The 18,774-nt window shown below is 55.2% G+C and overlaps 9 protein-coding genes across 9 annotated transcripts in view; 4 read left to right on the forward strand and 5 right to left on the reverse strand.

The window, feature by feature from the left end:
* The window catches only part of CHGG_03793 (uncharacterized protein), a gene marked incomplete at both ends in the record, with an annotated part of 1,927 nt that extends 1,612 nt beyond the window's left edge, over positions 1-315 (forward strand). The window contains one exon of the mRNA XM_001223006.1: positions 52-315. Coding sequence (XP_001223007.1) covers positions 52-315 — 264 coding nt within the window. The remainder of the gene's footprint in view (positions 1-51) is intronic.
* A 385-nt stretch (positions 316-700) lies between these two features.
* On the reverse strand, positions 701-1,273 carry CHGG_03794 (uncharacterized protein; the record flags this gene model as incomplete). The annotated part of the gene is made up of 3 exons (XM_001223007.1): positions 701-739; positions 801-1,063; positions 1,129-1,273. The coding sequence occupies 3 exons, from the start codon at positions 1,271-1,273 to the stop codon at positions 701-703; spliced, it is 447 nt and encodes a 148-aa protein (XP_001223008.1).
* A 1,509-nt stretch (positions 1,274-2,782) lies between these two features.
* On the forward strand, positions 2,783-4,205 carry CHGG_03795 (uncharacterized protein; the record flags this gene model as incomplete). Its single annotated transcript, XM_001223008.1, has 2 exons — positions 2,783-3,466; positions 3,843-4,205. The coding sequence occupies 2 exons, from the start codon at positions 2,783-2,785 to the stop codon at positions 4,203-4,205; spliced, it is 1,047 nt and encodes a 348-aa protein (XP_001223009.1).
* A 500-nt stretch (positions 4,206-4,705) lies between these two features.
* Positions 4,706-5,767, reverse strand: CHGG_03796 (uncharacterized protein; the record flags this gene model as incomplete). The annotated part of the gene is made up of 2 exons (XM_001223009.1): positions 4,706-4,759; positions 4,886-5,767. 2 exons carry the CDS (start codon positions 5,765-5,767, stop codon positions 4,706-4,708), a joined length of 936 nt encoding a protein of 311 aa, XP_001223010.1.
* Positions 5,768-7,524: 1,757 nt separating this feature from the next.
* On the forward strand, positions 7,525-7,963 carry CHGG_03797 (uncharacterized protein; the record flags this gene model as incomplete). The annotated part of the gene is made up of 2 exons (XM_001223010.1): positions 7,525-7,731; positions 7,856-7,963. The coding sequence occupies 2 exons, from the start codon at positions 7,525-7,527 to the stop codon at positions 7,961-7,963; spliced, it is 315 nt and encodes a 104-aa protein (XP_001223011.1).
* A 783-nt stretch (positions 7,964-8,746) lies between these two features.
* Positions 8,747-9,904, reverse strand: CHGG_03798 (uncharacterized protein; the record flags this gene model as incomplete). Its single annotated transcript, XM_001223011.1, has 2 exons — positions 8,747-9,814; positions 9,878-9,904. The coding sequence occupies 2 exons, from the start codon at positions 9,902-9,904 to the stop codon at positions 8,747-8,749; spliced, it is 1,095 nt and encodes a 364-aa protein (XP_001223012.1).
* A 1,719-nt stretch (positions 9,905-11,623) lies between these two features.
* Positions 11,624-13,185, forward strand: CHGG_03799 (uncharacterized protein; the record flags this gene model as incomplete). The annotated part of the gene is made up of 2 exons (XM_001223012.1): positions 11,624-11,746; positions 11,833-13,185. 2 exons carry the CDS (start codon positions 11,624-11,626, stop codon positions 13,183-13,185), a joined length of 1,476 nt encoding a protein of 491 aa, XP_001223013.1.
* A 312-nt stretch (positions 13,186-13,497) lies between these two features.
* On the reverse strand, positions 13,498-15,516 carry CHGG_03800 (uncharacterized protein; the record flags this gene model as incomplete). Its single annotated transcript, XM_001223013.1, has 4 exons — positions 13,498-14,264; positions 14,329-14,546; positions 14,612-14,836; positions 15,314-15,516. The coding sequence occupies 4 exons, from the start codon at positions 15,514-15,516 to the stop codon at positions 13,498-13,500; spliced, it is 1,413 nt and encodes a 470-aa protein (XP_001223014.1).
* Positions 15,517-16,837: 1,321 nt separating this feature from the next.
* On the reverse strand, positions 16,838-18,136 carry CHGG_03801 (uncharacterized protein; the record flags this gene model as incomplete). Its single annotated transcript, XM_001223014.1, has 2 exons — positions 16,838-17,233; positions 17,606-18,136. The coding sequence occupies 2 exons, from the start codon at positions 18,134-18,136 to the stop codon at positions 16,838-16,840; spliced, it is 927 nt and encodes a 308-aa protein (XP_001223015.1).
* Positions 18,137-18,774: the final 638 nt, after the last annotated feature.

The following is an 18,774-nucleotide window of genomic DNA, read 5'->3' on the forward strand; positions in this document are numbered from 1 at the left end:
GAGGACGGAGAGGTGTATGGGGGGTATTTTGTGTGGTTGACGCTGCCGGAGGGGGTGGATGCTGGGGTGGTGGCGGAGCGGGCCAGGGTCGAGGAGGAGCTGGTGGTTGCGCCGGGGCGCATCTTTGAGGTGGCGGGAGACGAGGCCGCAGCGAGGTTCCCGCGGAATTTGAGGTTGAGCTTTTCGTGGGCGGACGAGGAGGATATTGTGGAGGGCGTGGAGAGGTTGGGGAGGGTGGTTAGGAGGGTGTTGGAGGGAGAATCTGGGGTCGCTGGGGACGGAGCTGGGACCGTGGACACGGGGGAGTTCAAGTAACAGATGCGGTGCATTTATGGGATGTGGGAGTTTGCTCTTGGCTGCTCGGCCGTTATTTGGGTCATATCATTACAACATCCGTAGGGCACAGCCCACCCACAATGTAGTGTTCATCGCACTATACATCGGCCAACTCAACCATATGCTGTCGGAGCTGCAGCCTCACTGGCCGTCTGTTGCTCACTGGCCGTCTGTTGCTCCCGGCTCCTGGCCCTGTGGGGGGCCTGCCTTCCAAACCACCCGGGCGCCGTGCTGGGAGGGGTTATCGTATGTTTTACTCCTGGTGTATGAACCAGATGATAAGAAATGAAGCGCTGGCTGGGCATCCCGTCCCTCAAAGCAAGAGGTATGCTCTCAACACAGCGGGCATCACATCCGTACTCCCTCATTTCCCCTTGGCCTCCTGCGCAGGGTACGCGTGAATCTATGTAGGGATATACGTCAGCAACAAGTTGACCACAACTACTAGCGATTTGGTAACCAACCTTCTCCGCAAGGGCCAGCCACTCCTCGGCACCCCTCAAGTATGGGTCTGAGGCGTCCACGGGGGCCTCTTGCCCCCACACAATCATCTCGTCGAATTCGGCCTGGACCTGCAGACTCCCCTCAGGCATGTCGACCTCGATGTCAATAACGTGGTCCTCCAACCGTTCCACGGTGGCTGCCACGGCGCCGCGGTATCCCTCGGGTAGCTTCACGGCCTTGCCCTGCAGCTTGCGGCCGCGGAAGTAGGCTATTTTGGTCCCATCTAAAAGTGGAAGGTCAGCAGCGTCCCCGGGCTGTAGAGCTGGACTTTTAGATGTGGATTCTTACCGTCGGCGGTTTTGGGGTTCCAAAAAGACTTCGCAGGCTCAACGGGGCCGTCGTGGTGGACGCGGCAGGGGAGGAGATGCGGCGTCGCTTTTGGGGTTTCTTCGGGCGACTTGTCTGATTGCAGGGCGAGCATTGGTGGTCTCATTTTCAGGGTTGGATTGTATTGTTCGGAGTTGTGTTCCTGCAGACGAGAGTGAGACGCGTTGATGGAGCGAGTTTAAGTGGAACGCGGTCGACGCGACAACCTTTCAGAACCCCTGTAAGCTTGAGTGCCCTGTGGGGCACCTCTCTCGCACCCCTGGCGCACCAGCAGGCAGATTGGAGAACTGGAGAACGGATCCACTGACTCCCCTTTCATCAACCTTCAAGACGAACTCTCGCCTCTACCGGCAAGCTAAAGAGACAGTGGACCACTTCCTATTCCGATGCACAAAATGGACAGCGTACCGAACAGAGATGCTCAAATGTACAGACACTCAGAGAAGCAATATTTCCTTCTATCTGGGAGGGAAATCGCCGTTGGACAAGAACGACTGGACTCCTAACATGGCAGCTGTTCGCGCAACCATACATTTTGCAATGGCGACGGGCCGACTCGACACGAACGGACCACAGGCCGACTAAACCACCTAACCCACCACACCCGATAGCACCGATACCCTCACCTCGTGACGCAAATAACAGGCATCGCTTCAGCCGCCGAAGATAGGACGTTGAACACTTGGAGAATCGCCTTCAAGCCAGCCTACTAACAACCCTACTCACCCACGAGAATCCGTAGAGAAATGGAAATCAGAACGGACTGTATGAACTAGAATGAACTTACGGGCTTCAAGGAGACCAGGACATATCTTGGGAAATGTATAGTCAGACTGTAATAGCTGCCCTCTCCGTTAACCCGCCGGGCGTTAATAAAACTACCTATCGCCTCTACCCTATCCAACATTGCCGTAAACCAAGACACTCTAAAGTGCCGAAAACTCCATCAAAGGATAAGATAACCCAACACCTGGTCTATGTGCTCCATGCCGGTCAAATTGTCTCCGTTCCATGAGCCGCGTCAGTTATGATGCTGTGCGCTCACGAAACCCAAAGCCCCAAGATGAAGCCATTGACCAAAACACAAGGGGCTCTCAAGATCGCCACCTTTAACTTACTAACAATGGACCCAAAAAAAGCGAGACGCCCAGTCGTAATGTTCCTTACAAGCTGCAAAGGTGAAAAAGGCATCTGCTTGGTTCACCACACCACCGCTACTTCTAGAACACATAGCCAGCCCAGACACCCCGAACATCCCTTTCACATGTGTAACAAAAGCAGGACATGGAACCGTACCTAAATAAACTTGGAATCAAGCACTGAAGTGAGTCACTAAGCACCATATGGCTCAATAGCGTCCTGAGACCCCTAGACAAACCCTGTTTGTGCGAGCCACAATGTCATCTAAAAGACCACCCGCATACTGCGATTCTTCACTTGTTGTAGTGGCCGACCTGAGTAAATCCGTCTCCTCCTGTTTCTTTGATGCCGTTGGTATAAGTCAACTACGCCTCGTCCTCCATACCAACCACTCATCCGCCCTCTCACCCCCTGGATAAGAGGTACATGTTGGCTAGCTGCTACCAGCTGCTGTCAGACGCCGACTACTGCTCCCATGGCGCCCTTGTTCTCCCCTATCGGCCTCGTTGGCTTCTTCTTACGGCACCTTTATAGCTGCACAGCCTACTCTCTCAACAACCTGCGGTGTCTCATCTTCGGCAAAGCCATCACCATCGCCAGATCCTCCATATTGTGTCTTCTATCCTCCATCGAAATCGGCACCCTAATTCTCGTCGACGAGCCCTTCGGGGAATGCCACGTCTTTGGCCAGCTGCGCGACAGCGATGACGACCTCGACGTAGACGGCGATGGCGAGCTCGACCTTGACGCCAAAGTCAATACCCACGGCCCCGCCTCCCTCACCAACTCCATCGTCACCCTCGCCGTCTCCCCCCCGCTCTTCTACACCCGTCTCCTCCCCCACGCCGACATGGGCTTCGCTGAGTCCTACCTCCTCGAAGAGGTGACCTGCGACGACCTGACTGCCTTCTTCCGGCTGTTCATCATCAACCGCGCCCGGCTCAACAACGGCAGCACTTGGTGGTCTGCGTTCCTCGGCACCGTCGTCTCTCGGCTTACACGACTCATCACCTGCTTAGGGACAACGCCCAACACGGCCGAGGCGGCGCTCCGCAACGCCGCAGCACACTACGACCTCGGGAACGACCTGTTTGCGGCCTTTTTTTCCCCCCGACATGACCTACTCGTGCCCGATCTGGCCTACCAGCGACAGTTCCACGTCGACTTCGACTCCCACACCGGTTCCCGCACCCACCACCTCCGCCAACCCTTTCCTCGCCACTCACACTCACATCCCCACCACTCCCAACCCCACAACCGCCACCACCACTGACGAAGAACACGAACCGTCAGAGGAAGAAGATCCCCTCTCCGCCCTGCAAAACGCCCAACACCACCCCCCCACCCACCTCCTCGCCAACCTGCACCTCCAACCCACCGACCACCTCGAGATCGGCAGCGACTGGGGCTCCCTGATCATCCAAGCTGCACAGCACCAGCAACAGCAGCAACAGCAGCAACAACAGACGGGGGAGACGGCTGCGGGGAGGAGATGCGGCCGAGTGACGAGTGTGACGCTGTCGCGGGCGTAGCAGGTGTGGGCGGGGGAGAGGGTTAGGAGGGAGGGGTTGGTGGGTTATCGGGAGGTGCCGGGTCCGTTTGGGGAGTTTTGGGTGGGTGAGGATGCGGGTAGGGGTGGTGAGGGTGGTGAGGGTGGTGAGGGTGGTGAGGGTGAGGATCGGGGTGAGGATGTTGGTGGCGGTCAGGGTGAGGACGACGCCGGACGGTACGACAGGATTGTGTCGGTCGAGATGATCGAGGCGGTGGGGAAGGACTTCTTGGCGACCTACCTCCGCACCGTCGACCGGCTGCTCAAGAAGAACGGGGGCATCGCCGTGTTCCAGTGCATCACCATGCCCGAGGGGCGGCAGGCGGCGTACGAGTGGCGGGAAGAGTAACTTGCCCAGGGCCGCCAGCAAAAGCAGAAAAACTAATGAGCATCGCAGCTTCATCAACCGCTACATCTTCCCAGGCGGGTACATCCCGTCGGTCACCCAGCTGCTCAACCACATCACCGCCGAGTCCAAGGGCACGCTTGTGGTGGAGAAGGTCGAGAACATTGGCGGCCACTACACAAAGACGCTGCGGCTCTGGAGGGAGCGGTTCCTTGCGAACTTCGAGGACAAGATCCGCCCGGCTCTGATGAGGGATTACCCAGACATGGAAGAGGAGGACATTGAGGTGTTCCGGCGGAAGTGGGAGGTAAGCGAACCTCTCCCCGAATCGTGGCCGCGATGCTGACAAGCTAGTGTTGCTTCTCGTACTGCGAAGCCGGCTTCCAGACCAAGACGCTTGGGGACGTCATCATCACTGTTGCGAGGGAGGGCACCATGGAGCTGATGGAGGGCATTCCTTTGTAGGGGCCGGAATGTTGGGATCTCATCGGGTTTTTGTCATATTAGGTTTTTCGTCTTATGATCTGACTTCCTCTGGCATAACCGGCCATCTCGCCCTGTCAGCGCTTTTTTGTCTTTTTCCCCTTGCCGGCCTTTGGCTTCGGCCGTTGCTCGTCTGGATACCGGTTTGCGTGCTCCACGTCAAAGGCGGGCTTGTGCTTCCTAAACAGCAGCATCGTCACGCGCGCATCCTCTATGCTTGAGTGCTGCCCCGTCTGAATCTCAACTCCCAGCAACTCTTGCGCCAGCACCCGCAGCGCGGGTTTCGGCCCATTGGCATACTTCTTGAAGCCCGAGAACTTGGCCGTGTCCCGGATCATCTTCCAGGGATGGCCCAGCTCCAGCACCCTTAGGTCGTGCTTGACGTCGTGGCCCACCACGATGCGCCCCTTGAGCAAGTCCGCGATCTGCGCCTGCACCTCGTCAAAAGTCCTCGCCTTCGCCATGTGCCTCGGGGCGACACCGCTGACGTGGGTCCGCCAGTCGACGACGCGCTCCCGCGGCTTCACGAAGGAATCGTAGACCTGCTTCCCGTGGAAATCGACCACACTGACCCTCGCCAGCGAGTCGTCGTGCCCGCCCTCGCCGACACCGACCATCTCGCAGTCGATCCCCACATACTTGCCTACCTCGACACCGGGGGCCAGGCCCTCGTTGGGGCGGCCCGGGTTGTCTGTGGAGAGGAGGGAGTTGGACTGGATACCGAGGCCGTAGGCTTCGGCTATAGACTCTGGCGAGATGCCGTTGTCTGCTGCCCAGACGGCGAGGGAGGGGGCGACGCCGTGTTTAGGGGGGATAGGGTCGATCTTGGAGGACTGGGTGTTGCCCATGGGGGGTTTGTGAGACTTTTGAAAAGATGTTTTCGAGAGTCGTTTTGATGGCTGGGGGGGGTTCTGTTTCTGATGCTGCTCTTGTTTCTTCTGCTTTTTCCTCGGTCCTGCCTCAGCAGCCCTGGGCTGATGATCAACGTCGTCGGCCTTCCTTTTTGGTGGTGCAGGCCGTGGGGTCGACTCGGCTTTGATCTTGGATTGCAGCTTTTTCCAGTTAGATGAGAGTCCGGACATGGTCAGCTTAACTTCCAGTGACTCGAGGAAGCTTCAGTATTATTTGTGAGTGGTGGGGTGAGTGATGGGAGGTGCTGTTGCTGGTCTTGAAAATCAGAATCGAGAAATGAGATTGGCGACGGGACGAACCGAGGTTTGTTGTCTAACCGTATTCGGCTTAGACGTGCCCAGGCCCACTGGCCCCACCAAACTCTTGCCCGACGCAGCTGTGCATCCATTTGTTGGTTGTGAAATGCGCCTTGAATCTTGAGCATGTTGTTCGCGGAGTGTATGTACCACATGGGCGGTCCAAATCGGTGCTATATGGGCTGACCTCGTCACGGGCGGGAAAAGCAACCCAAAACTGAAGACCAAGCCGTCCCAGAAGCGTGCTCCACGCTCAAACACAATGCCTTCACGTGAGTGTACGTGCTCCACGTCCTAATCCGGTCAGTCAACATGCTAACGCAGTATTAGGTGTTTCAGATAACCTCCGCTGGTTGTCTGGTGATTCATTTGGGCTAAACCCCATCGACAACGACATGGAGAGCCAAACTACATAGTACCATACAAGGAGACGGAGCCTACCGTGCATCGAGACGACCTCTATATTTTACATCGTCACAACTCGTACTCGACATCAATTGGATTAGGTAGCTTGGCAGCAAGTGTGGCAACGGGTGTCAACTCCCTACCAGGACCATCATGTTGTTTGGGTGATTGTGACAAAATGAAAACAAAAGCGAATCACATGAGACTGATGAGATCATTGAGATGCATCATGCGCTCCTTCATCCGCAGCATACCTCAGGTGCACAATGTAAATACTACCTGCGGGTAGGCAACATGGAAGCTTCGAGGGAGGCAGTGCTGCCTCTCGTGCAGACACCGCCTCAATCTGCCACTGCTATAAACCCCGGGAAAAGGAGAGGTACCTAGCAGACGAATCAGGTTCCTGAATCTTGGCAGATGCATCACATAATATATGTATGGTTCATCCCGCCAAAGGATGCTGTGGGGGCCACGTGCAATGGCCCAGGGCGTTGATGGGAAGGGGAAAATTCCAAAAACCCCGGGCCGGATCATGGAAGGATTGATGGATTTCTGCGCTTTTCAATCTTCAGAAACCACAGGAAGCGCAGAGTGTGTTGGGGGGCGCATCCACAACACTGGCGATATCCGGCTTCTTGGGGGCGGAACTGAAAGAACCCAAGTTGCCTAATAATAAGGTCCGGCAACGGGGATCGACAATAATGAGAAGACGGGTAGGAATCACTTGAGCCTTCCATGCTTGACTTTTGGGTAGTTAATATAATTACGTTTGTTAAACGCACTACTTGGTGTTCAAGGGGGCTATGCTCAGACGACGATCCCTCCAAATTCGACTGGAATCGTTACGATTCAGCCTTGAGATGTTTTCATTTACAAATTTTAGGAACTCTGTACGACGGCACACTTGAGCCTCCCCTTTTTTCACTCGAGAACCAAACTTGTCTCTTCATGCCGAGACTGATGCTCATACCAAATTTCCCCTTCTGCAAAGGAGGAGCCAGATCCTATCCAGAAACTGACGATAGTGACCTCCTGCTGAGCCCACATGTCTGGGTAGGGTCCAGGAGCCGTTCATGATGGAAAGTTCGGGTGCGGAAGGGCCTATTTTGTGTATAAATACATGTCCTCGCTTCCTCTTTCAGCCCCTTTGATTTTCAGCACCACACAATAGAAAAGCACCAAGAGCAGACAGCAAAACAAGACCCAGCACCAGCAAATCAAGCAACATGAAGGCCACCACCGCCATCTTCCTCACCATTGCCACCCTCGCCACGGCGGCCCCCAGCCCCAACGCCGCGACCAACCTTGGCCTTCTCACCACCCGCCAGGGCTGCTCGTACGCGTGCGTCTGCCAGACAGATGGGGAGGGAGAAGGCCCCAGCCCCGACACGACCAGGTGCTGCACCGGCGGCACTCCCGTGAACGAAGGCGTCGTATGTTTACCCCCTTAACCAACCCACCATCCGCTCATCCTGGGCGGGTGTACCGTGTCGCCGGTTATGTACATGTACGCATCCAAGGATCAAGCTCGGTCTAACTCTCATCTTTTGCACACAGGCCTGCACGGAAATGAACTTCGCCGCCGCCGTCAACTTCGTCGGCTGTTGCACGCTCGGACACATCTGCACCGTCGCTTCGGGCTGCGATCCCATCCCGGACAATTAGAGAGAGCATGGGCAAAGGAGGGGCCCGTCTCTGGGTCTGGTGTCAAGCGGCAGTAAGACTGTTGGATATGGCCGCTGCATGTTGGATAAGGTGGGAGGAGGGTTCGGACGTGTGGGCAAATTATAAGAAATAGGGGCTAGCTGTCAACTTTGAAATATATGCCGGCTTGGCTTGGTCCTGCTGAAATCTCAAGTCCCGTTATGCTCCGCAGGATGTGGTAAATGGTGCAACGAGCTGGACGATGATTTAAATGTTTTGCTCTGATGAACTGCATATGCTTTCTAATTACCTACCTAGGTATGCACCTAGGTACCAATCATTCGACCGGTACGATGCAATGCGGTGGGATGTCGGTTTATTGGGACACACGAGTCGCCCCTTTGCCATCACAGGTTATATCCGCTGGCAGCTCTCGAGGGTACTATCTTAGCCCGCCGAGTGACGCGAATGGCTGCCAACCTGAGTACCTAGGTAACCACTCGACCCAGACTTCTAGTCTTGACGACATGAATATAAAAGCCTGCTACTCAGGACACTCAGTAGGTGCTCTTCGATCATCAGTCCATTTTGCGCGCTCATGTTTACGTCATGGCGTCAACTCAAGTCACAGTCTGGTATTAACAGCGGCCCAAATTCCAATTAGAAACCAAATAGGTAGAGAAGGGGGAAATGGTGGATTGCACTACGGGTTCTAGGTCTCCTGGGCTAGGACGATACCTAAGGTACAGTTCCGATCTCTTTGCGCATCAATCACCATCAAAACCCCCACTCTCCATGTCCTTCTCATCCACGTCTTTCCTCTCGGCCAGCTGACCTCCGAGGGTCTCTCGCTGTCGACTGCCCAGAGGACGACGGCCTGGTCGTGAGCCGAACGGTGGAAGACTGTCGAGACGTGGTCTGAGCCGAACCTGAAGACTGCCGTAGCGTGGAGCGGTTGGCTGACTGAGGACCGGTACCTCGAGGGGGGGAAACTTGAAAACCTCCAGATTGGGCAGCTGTTCCACCATTCTGCGGGCCTCTGGAATGTCTGGCATTGCCGCCGCGGCCCATGCTGAGCGTTGACATGCCTTGAGTGAGCAGAGACATCGAATTTGACGAGGGAGCTCCGCTCCTGCGAGACCGTGACCCCTGGTCCTGATGTGGGCGTCCTGGGGTCGAGCCGCGAGTCCCATCGCTGGCGACGATGTCCCCGTTTGATGGATCAATGTAGGCACTGTCCAGGATGCTGCCCCCGGAGTAGCCGGATTCATTGCTAGAATTGCTCGATGGTCTTTGTTGCTGTTGCTGTTGCAGTTGCTGTTGGTGTAGAAGCGCGTCTGCCGCGTCTAGATCACTGGGGCTGCCAGTACCAAGGAACCTTACGTTCAGCCGCTCCGCGACCGTTTTGGAGTCTGGCCTTTTCGGGCTCCCGGCTGCGCAGAGTTTGGTTTTCCCGGGCTTAGACGTGCCCCCTTTTAATCCACACACAAGCATGCGAACCCCTTCGCAACCCGGACCTGGGACTAAGGTGCCCATAGTTGACTCGCATAAAAAAAGGGCGCCATCCTCCGCATGGAACAGTGGGTTTGGAAGGGTTTCAGGTTGGATAGGGGTACTTGCCGCGGCCCACCACTGTGGTGTTTTTAAGGCACCACTCCACATATAGTTTTCGAACTGGCCTCGAGGGATCGTACAGTGGAATACCCTGTAGTATCCATCGTCATCGAAACAAACTGTCGCAACTAAACAGCTTTTGCTCTTGGTAGTCAGGCAATTCCCCTTCGAGGATTGGTCGCTGCGGAGCCAATAGTAGCATTGCATGCCGTCGTTAAAAAGCTGTTGCCATGTCGGTCTCGATTCGTACCCTCGTTCCTTGATTCAAATTGAATTTTCCTTATTATCAGCTCGGTCCATGAATCCATTATGGAAATGGACCGAGGTGGATTGGGCGGGAGCGGCCATGTCGGGGTGGGATCGTAGAACTGGAAGCAAACGGATTGGAGGTAAGTGACAGGATAGAGAATACACGTAAGAACACCACTACTCGCCCGGCAAGTAGATAGTATAAGGAGTGGTTCGGGTAAATAAAAGAAGGTATGTGGTATGTGGATGGGATGATAATCTCTGTTCTCGACCGGCGAGGTACAAGGAAGAAGGAAAGAAGGGGCGTTGACTGATGAGGAGATGAAGTTGTAGAGACGCAGCGTTCCCAGGCCTGGATTTATCTATCTGTGTTTCCCCTGAGCTGCGTCCCGGCCCCCCCCTTTAAACGGCTGCCAAAGTAGGTGAGCGGTCAACTCGTGATGCTTGAAACAGGACAGTCGCGGCAAAGACCTCTCACCTATTGGGATTGGCAGCAACTGGCCACTGGCCGTATTGACAAACGGCCAGATCCCAGGACACTGGGGCGAGCGCCGAAACTGATCTCAGAAAGAGCTAGGTACCGGGTACCCAGTAGACCCCAGACTGATGGGTACCGTATATAGACAGGTAGGAATTTGTCGAGACTCCAGAGTGCTATTGACGAGGAGCAAAGGAGGGCCTGAATCCCAGACAACTTACAATCCACCCAATACCCAAGGACATCCGCGCACCCTCGCCCAGGGGTAGAGACGACCTCGATGGCAGGTTGGTGGCGGGTCGGTTGAAGTGGTGTCTAACACAATTCGAAGCTGTTGGACTCAGCCAACTCTAACACCGACCTTGGCGGCCATTGGGCACAGCCTGAGATTGAGGTTTCACCCAGACCCCCCACTCCTTTTCTGGAACTTTGTGTACCCAGTCAAGGGTTATGTACCTATGTATTGAAGGTGAGTACCTTAGCTGACGGGGGTAGGGGGGGGGGGGGTTGTGAAGGTCCCATCCATGATGACTCCAGTCAATGCCATGGCTGCCATACTCCATATCCCCATCCCGGGCATGAAGGCGGTGTCCCATCGCCCCCACACGATGGCCACATCGGGGGACGCGCCCAAAGAAGGTCGGGAAGGACTCGGAAAGGAGCCGCTCCATCAGAACTCAGAGTCTCGGACGGTCGCTGGCTTGGGCATGTCCCTACCACTTTGATGTGCCGCCGGTCGAAACAAGGAGCCGCCAATGTGGCCGATGGGCCAATGGGGGCCGAGACGAACGACCTGGTGTCTGATGTTTGGTCCGATGTTTGGTCCCTCCCCCCCACTGTGCCACTAACTCGTCCGCTCCGGCCTTGTTTGAAAAACCACTTGTTGGTGCGATTTCCTAACCTCTTAATTTTGGTCCTCTGTGCCACCAGACTGCGCAACGTTGAGATCAGCTTGCAAAAAAACAAACACCGCACCCAGGGGCCAAAATCAATTCATGGCTTGAAAATGGAAAATCATTGGGCCACCACAACAGTACCGCCGGGACCCCCGAACCAACATGAAGTCAACCAACTGGAAAGTTACCACGTTGTCCACACAGGGTCCGACTCGCCGCTTTTACGCCTCACCCCGCGCATCCGACACCGCATTTACCGCTACCTTGGGCTGGTAAGATGGGATGGCCAGCATCCATCATACAGATTCGACTTGCGTCATGGACGCGAGGAGTGGGGGGATGTGCCGTACCCCAGTCACTTCTATGGCTTGCTCCTTTCTTGCCGCGCCATTTACGCCGAGACGGCTACTCTCTTGTACTCGGCCAACCGCTTCATTCTCCACTATGAGCCTGCGCACCCGGAACCCCTCGGGGCCTCTCCTCGCTCTCACCACATCGTCACTGAGCGTCGCTGACGAGCCTAACCCATCATCCTCAACCAGGCTTCCTGGTCACCACTTTTCCAGGGTACGGCCCAAACCCTCCATTGTTGCCTCCAAGGTCGCGAAGAAAATCAATGGGATGGCGCCTATCTATTGCAAAACCGACCACAGCCACCTACACCACTTCCCGCCTGCTCGCTCCCGTCCTCCGAAGGTGGCAACTCTATAGAGGGTGGCGATGAAGATAGGTTAGCGGTGGCTCGAGCTCTGCAAAGCAAATGGCTCTCGGCCGCGGCCCGTCTATCATCCTCTATTCCCAGTGGGCGCCTTGAGCTCGCCCTCGTTTGTGATATTGACCCTCGCCACAACCGGGCACTCGAGATTGCGATGGCCATCACTACGCCGCTCCGCCTCCTACCGCCCTTGAGAGACTGCCATATCCGGCTTTCTAAAACCCCGAACCGTCAACTCCAGCAGGTAGCTCAAGATAGCGTCCTGCGCGCCTGCGGCATCGCTCTTCCGTCTTCAAAGCCATCGTTGCTGTCTACTCTGACAACCCTCCCACGCGAACTGCGCCTTCGTATTCTCGAGTATACCGACCTTATCGTCCCGAGCAGGCAGGTCACGTGGAGTAGACAGGATCACGGATATATTACATCTTCCGTCGAACCCTCGACCTCGCCCGACCACCTGTATCGCAGCCAGTTTTTCCATTGCTGGTACAACGAAGGCCCTGGCCCATTCATCGGTTGTTTTTGTCGCCGTCGCCACTCTGCCTTTTCGTTCAAGTGCAAGTGCTGGGCTCCCCCAGGGCCTACCCTGTTCCTTATTTGTCGCACCTTGTATCAGGATGCCCAGTTCGTCTTCTTCTCAGGAAACTGCTTCGTCATCCATGATTACCGGACCTGCCCGCCTTGGGAGATGCCCTGTATTGGCGGCCAAACTTGGGAGGAAAATCGTATTCCTAGACGCGACTACCCAAACGAGCGCCTTGCTGTATCCCAATTTCTACGAGAAGTCATCCCTACCCACTGCCTGGCCTATCTTCGCTTCCTCGAGGTGGTCTTCCCTCCATACCCCCCTTCCGGTTGGCCTCAAGCCGGCCACCCTGCGATGGACGACTGGTGGGCAACGGTCGACTGGCTTCAAGATAAGGTCAATCTGCCCGCGCTTACTCTACGACTAGTCGGGGCAGGGGCAAACGAAGTCACCCCGGACGCGTATACCGCAACAATCACCGTCTCCGAAGGGGACACGATCATGAAAGCCCACATGGCCCTCTTACGCCCCCTAACGCACTTGGCTCACAATGGCCTCGCCCGGTTTTATGCCAACTTCATCTACCCCTGGCTCTGGACCGAGGAATCACAGGTCCGCAACTACAAATCGGACTGGACGGAAATTGAGAACCGAAAAATCAAGGAATCCGCCGAGCGTTACGTGATGGGTGACCGGTACGAAGGCCTTTACGCAAGCAATAAAAAGGAACCGGAACGGAGCTCTTGGGAGTATTCGTATTACTAGACTTTGGCAGCTTGGCGATATCTCCACCCCTGCCTAAGGTACGGACCACGGTAAGGGGTGGGCACCTACCTCATGTTCTATTTTATGTTGAAGTGTCCGAGTTTAGGAGGCTAGGATTACTCAGCAATGGCAGACTAATATCTTCCTTAATTACCTCCTATTATTTGAGTTCACCCTCGCATCTGAAATACTGCTGGAATGCTTCTCCAAATTTTAAGTCTCTATCAACCACATGACCTGCATCGATCCAACGCCCACCAGCGTGGGAGCCATCCATGCCCAACTTCCCCATGGCGTACCGCATCAGCTGGACTACATGCGCCTTGCCCTTTTGTTGGGCCAAGCGATCAGGCCATCCAACTCTTCCAACTCGTCATCCCCAGCACACAACGTGTGGTCGTCCGTGTGGGTAAAGGGCATGGCAGAACTGGGATCGACATTATCGTGTAACATAGCACCAGTTAGGTGCCCATTACCAACCGCAGTGCCGTGGAGCGGTATATTTTCCGGGACGCTCATGGTTCTCAGGGGTTTGCCGTTATCATAGAGAGGGGCTGCGACAATGGTTCCCGGTTCCATGCCTTGTCTGTAGTTGCTGGGGAAGGCCGAGACACTGGGGTACATTCCAAAGATTGGCAGTTGAGAGGCGGGCTGCGGCGGCTGTGGGTTGTAACCCCAGGGAGACACACCGGCCGCGGGGATGTTGGATGCATGGGGAGGAAGTTGGGTGTGATCTTGGTATGGCGTGGGAGGGAACGTGGACCCCGTATCGTTCTGTGGGAAACCCCGAGCCGCGTGCGGGATTGGATGTCCGGGGAAGGGGTTCATGGTGGGTTGCAGAGGCATGCCCGTGTGGTTTGATGGTCGGGACCCTGCAAAGGCATCGCCATATTGCCGAGTTGAGGACATCTCGCCGCTTTGTGGGGTGTTGGCACTATACGACCCGAGATACTCTTCGGCGGGTGCCTGCTGCTCCTCGCTCGCCGTTGATGTAGAGTAGGATGGGTTCGCCGCCGGGGGAGGGTTGGTCGGTGTGTCAATGTCGGGGGTTCTGTACCTGATGTTCGGGGGAGTTACCACTGTCGAGCCTTGTGTCAGCGAAGTCGCCAGAATGGTAACAAAAAGGCGATGGATAGGTACTACCCCGTATTTCGGGCAAGGGGTTGCTACTGCCCATATCATAGTTGTGCCGTTTTGCAAAGCGATCGAGATTCCTGTTGTCAATGTCCCTGTCAAAACGAGTGAACTCGGTATCCTTGTTCTCCTCTAAACGGCGTCTCCGCCTAATCTCGAGCATCGCAAGCGACTCCTCCTCGCTGACATTCTTCTTCTTGCCCCACTTGGAGAGGTGAGTCTTGTATCTTTTGTGTCTCCAAGGGGTTAGTATCCTTCCTCTATCACCGAGAAGCAAAAGGGAGGTTTGTACCTTGCCTCAAAACCATAGTCATCCTTCATAATCTTGATGACTTCGTCTAATGTTTTTCTCTGCTTCCAGTACAGGTCCTCGATGATGCTTCGATAGGGGGTGAAGTCAGGGAGACTCCCCGTTGTGGTGGACATGGCGGCCAGAAGATCCGAGAACACGCTGTTTGCTGGCCGACGGGGGAGGCGCGACGGGCCCGCGATGTTGTAGTAGAGACATGAGCGAAGGCTTGAGAAAAACAAACGAAGCAAGCGAACTGCAGATATTTAAGTCTAACGAGGAATGCGAGGCGGCGAGCGCGGCGATGCGGTGCTTTTGCATCTTCATAATCCTAGATTGGAAACCGGCGGGGCACATGGGTGCTTGGGCGCCTGGGCACTTACGCTGTTGACATGACTGACACGATGGCAGCCGGCTGCCCGGGCCATGCCAGCAGTTGTAAAGGTCAGTGTCACAAGTCTACTGTGTAAACGCCACAGACATGGGAACTCGTGAAAGCCTCGAAAAGAAGCGGACAGAACATGTCACAAAATGCCCAACCAGGGTACGCGGTGAATGTGAAAGGCCCGCCAACGCAGAGGAAAACGAACCGCAAGGCGGGTCCGAATCATGGATGGGAGCCTGCCCGGCCGTCTGTGGCCGAAGAAGCCGTCCTCGTTCCACGGTGAACAACAGTGTTAACACCCCAGTCCAGCCGCCACTCACCCCAAAAGGGGCAATCGAGGCCGTCGATGGGGGTTGCAGATACCGATGAGGGCTTCCAGCGACCCATTTCGCGGCCGCATGGTGCGGACGTCGACTTGGCTCGCACACCATTGGAAGGGCACTCCGTCTCCCAATCCGCCGGATCCGTCCCGACGGATTGAGACACTCGAAGCAGCCTTCTCATACTTTTGGCAGGGATCCATTTTCATCTGCATCATGCATGCAGGTCACCGTCGCGCGGCGGATGGCAAGTCTGTTGCTGTAGGGTGCGAAACCTGGAAAAAAACCGTCGAGTTGGTGCGTTCTCATTAGTTATGGGTTATCCCGATCCAAGGCCGATGGATGCTTCCCGGATGTCGGTCGAGGCTGAGGGGATGGATGACGACTCGATGGTGACTGGATCCATTGACGCTTTCCGGTCACGCCCCAACATGGATGCTTTTGTTTTCTTCATTCGTAACGATGGCCCAAAACAGCAGCTTAGTGCCGGAGCCGGGGTTTTTTGTTTCTAGCAAAAGGCCCTGTCGTTGACGCGAAGGGTAATTGGTGACCCAACAACGGATTGGGGAGGATTCGTGAGGCTGAAGATGTAGTGGGGGAGGGGTAAATGAAAGATCGCCCAATTTTTTGGCAGCAAAAGTGGGCCCATCAGACCAATCATGGGGTGAGGGAGGGGCTGACTGGATCGGTTTTGCTCAGTTCTCGTTCTCTCGCTTTGCTGGCACGTTGCTTCACTGGTATTCTTCGAATAAAAGTTGCGTGTCTGATCAAAAGAGGCTGGAGTTGGGAGCCTTGGGGATAAGATACTGCCCTTTTGAACAACAACGCAAAGACAAGAAGTTGTCATTGCAGGATCCACGAAGGTGAATCCTCACCTGTATTCGTGGCTACCTGATTCCCATTCACCCACCCCCTTGTGTTGTTTATTTAAAGGTCTAATTACCAAAAAGATCAAAACTTCAGAGATAACCACGCCATTACCAACGGGTGGTGGAACAGTTGAAAAGGGACAATTAAAAATATACTTACGCCACCTGGCCATGTGTCGGGGCTGAGAGGCACGTACATTTGTACCTGTCAGCGCCTCGAGAAGCAAGTGGGGCAACTCACGTTGAATGGAAGCCATACCCGACAATGTATGTGTTCCGTACCAATATTCAACACCAACACCAATAAAGACTCGCTTAGTACCTCAAGGCATCTACCCTTGAAAAGTCTTCATGAATAGGTAACCCCTACTCCCAATACATTGTGATACCTTCCTCGGAAAATCCGGAAATCAAAGAACTCAGCCAGCGCATAGCTCCCAACTGTCGAGCACCAGGAGATTGAGTTCTCCATCATCTTCAAAGCCGACAATGGACCGATTAAACGCTGTGTCTGGAGCTCATGACACGGCCAATTCTTCAAGCCCGCCGCTGGCGGCAGGCCAACCCAGGGAGGCTGTAGGGCCGGTTGCGGGAGTCGGGGTGGTCCCTAGGTGACCAGAGGTGTCGATGCCGTTGGGAGGTGCCAAAAAGTCATCTAACGTGCGCTGAACTGCGGAATCTGCGGCTGAGCTGGCGGTGACTGCAGATCCAAGCAACGGTGCAGGTAGAGCCGGGCCAGCCAGTGGCCCGGTTCGTTTCCCTGAAGTTGCGCCCAGTTGAAGTCGTACCCTGCAGGCGCTTGAACTTGGCAACTGGGCAGGGAATTTAGCTGGTTGATCTGTGAAGTTGATGGCGCTTTGGGGTTCACGCACATCCGATCTTGATCATTGCCGGGTGGGGTTTGGGACCGCTGTTCAGCGTGGTCACGGCGGCGGTGTGAGGAAAAGGCGACGAGATCAGAAACTGAGACCCCCAGGATCTCCGAAGCTTGTTGCAGCTTCTTGCGGTTGTTGTCTTCGGACAAAATCGCCGAAATGTCGAGAACAGGTTGCTGGCGTGTAATTGTGTGTGCGCTGGCATGGGAGCATGGCCCCAGGACCGCTTCACTCTTTGACTTTGATTCACGCCTTGCTTCTGGGGAAAGTGGCGCTCACGGCCAAGATGATTGTGCCTCACAATTGCTTCAACGTTGTCGACAAGATTGACAGATGCGTACTGCGGCGCTTTGAAGATTGTTTCTTTCTCCAAGGCCTGAACCTCTCGCTGCAATTTCTGTTAGCTTCCCTTACTACGCGGATAACCCGCAGTCGTACGCTACGCCCTTTTCACGAACGACTACTACTATTTCACCATGAACTCATATCTCAAGCCCCTGGGATACGTGTACTCATCCATCGTCAACAACGTCACTCGGCCTCAATACTGGACAATCGACCGGGAACGTAGGATGCTGCAACTTCAAGCCCCAGTTGACGGAGGAGACCTCTTTGACACTCGAACGCGGTTCATCAATGACACAATCTCTCGGGCCAAGGCTGAAGGCAAAATCAAGGAACTGTGCTGGACCGGTGAGCCAGTGCGCGTGCTGACTCCGGAAGGGGAGCATCTGTTCGAAAAACTTCAACATGAACAACGGCGGCGGAAGCCAGCTCTTTGAAGTGCTCTCTTTTGGGGCGCATCTCATTGCCTGGACAATGACCTCTGAGGGCAAGAAATACTGGCTCCAGCGGCGGTCAATGGGCAGGAAGATGCATCCTGGAAAGCTGGACACGGCTGCCGGCGGCGGTATCAGGCTCGGAGAGACGGCATTTGCGGCCATGGTCAGAGAGTCGGAAGAGGAGGCCAGCGTCCCTGTTGATTTTCCGCAACGCACCTGAAGTCGTGCGGCATCGTCTCGTACTATCCTAACTACAGCTTTCTGAATAACCCGGGCTCGTATCCCCATGTCCTCCATGTCTTTGAAATGGAACTTCCTGCTGAGATACCCCAAGGCCTAACGATGGGGAGGTCTCAGAGTTGTGACCATGACTGAGAACAAAATTATGAAGGCTCTCTTCGAAGAGGACTTCAAACCGATCGTGGGAATCCAGTGGGTTGCGCACTTTTGCAGACACGGCGTTTTGACGCCAGAGAACGAGCCACGGCTGTTAGAAATGAGCTCAAGGATGCATCGCAACTTGGCCACCTTTTTCCTCTGGTGGTAGCCGCTTCCAAAGACGGTCAAATCACGCTCTGGATAATTCACATGGACTCGTATGTGCCGTACTTCCTAGTGCGGGTAACCTGCTAAGCGAAGAATCTCCTTGACCGAATCATCTACCCACCTTTCTCCAAGTCGGCGCATGCCCAACTAAACCAAATCCTGTGTTATTTTGCAGCCTGCATCTGGCCAGGCATGGCTTGGCAGCACCCCCGGCTCCTGTGGTGAACTAGCAGGCAACCAGGACCCATGAATGTCAATGAACCTGCAGCCGGTTGCTCCTTGAATCCTTTCTCAACAACTCGACTGCTCCAGTCTTGGGCAGATTGCACAGGACGGTCAAGGTCAGTCCTCGCACGGGAGTTCTATGGTCAAGGATGTGGAGTCAGGTG

Source organism: Chaetomium globosum, genomic scaffold (genome assembly GCF_000143365.1).
Source record: "Chaetomium globosum CBS 148.51 scaffold_4 genomic scaffold, whole genome shotgun sequence".
In the NCBI taxonomy this organism is placed as follows: Eukaryota; Fungi; Ascomycota; class Sordariomycetes; order Sordariales; family Chaetomiaceae; genus Chaetomium; species Chaetomium globosum.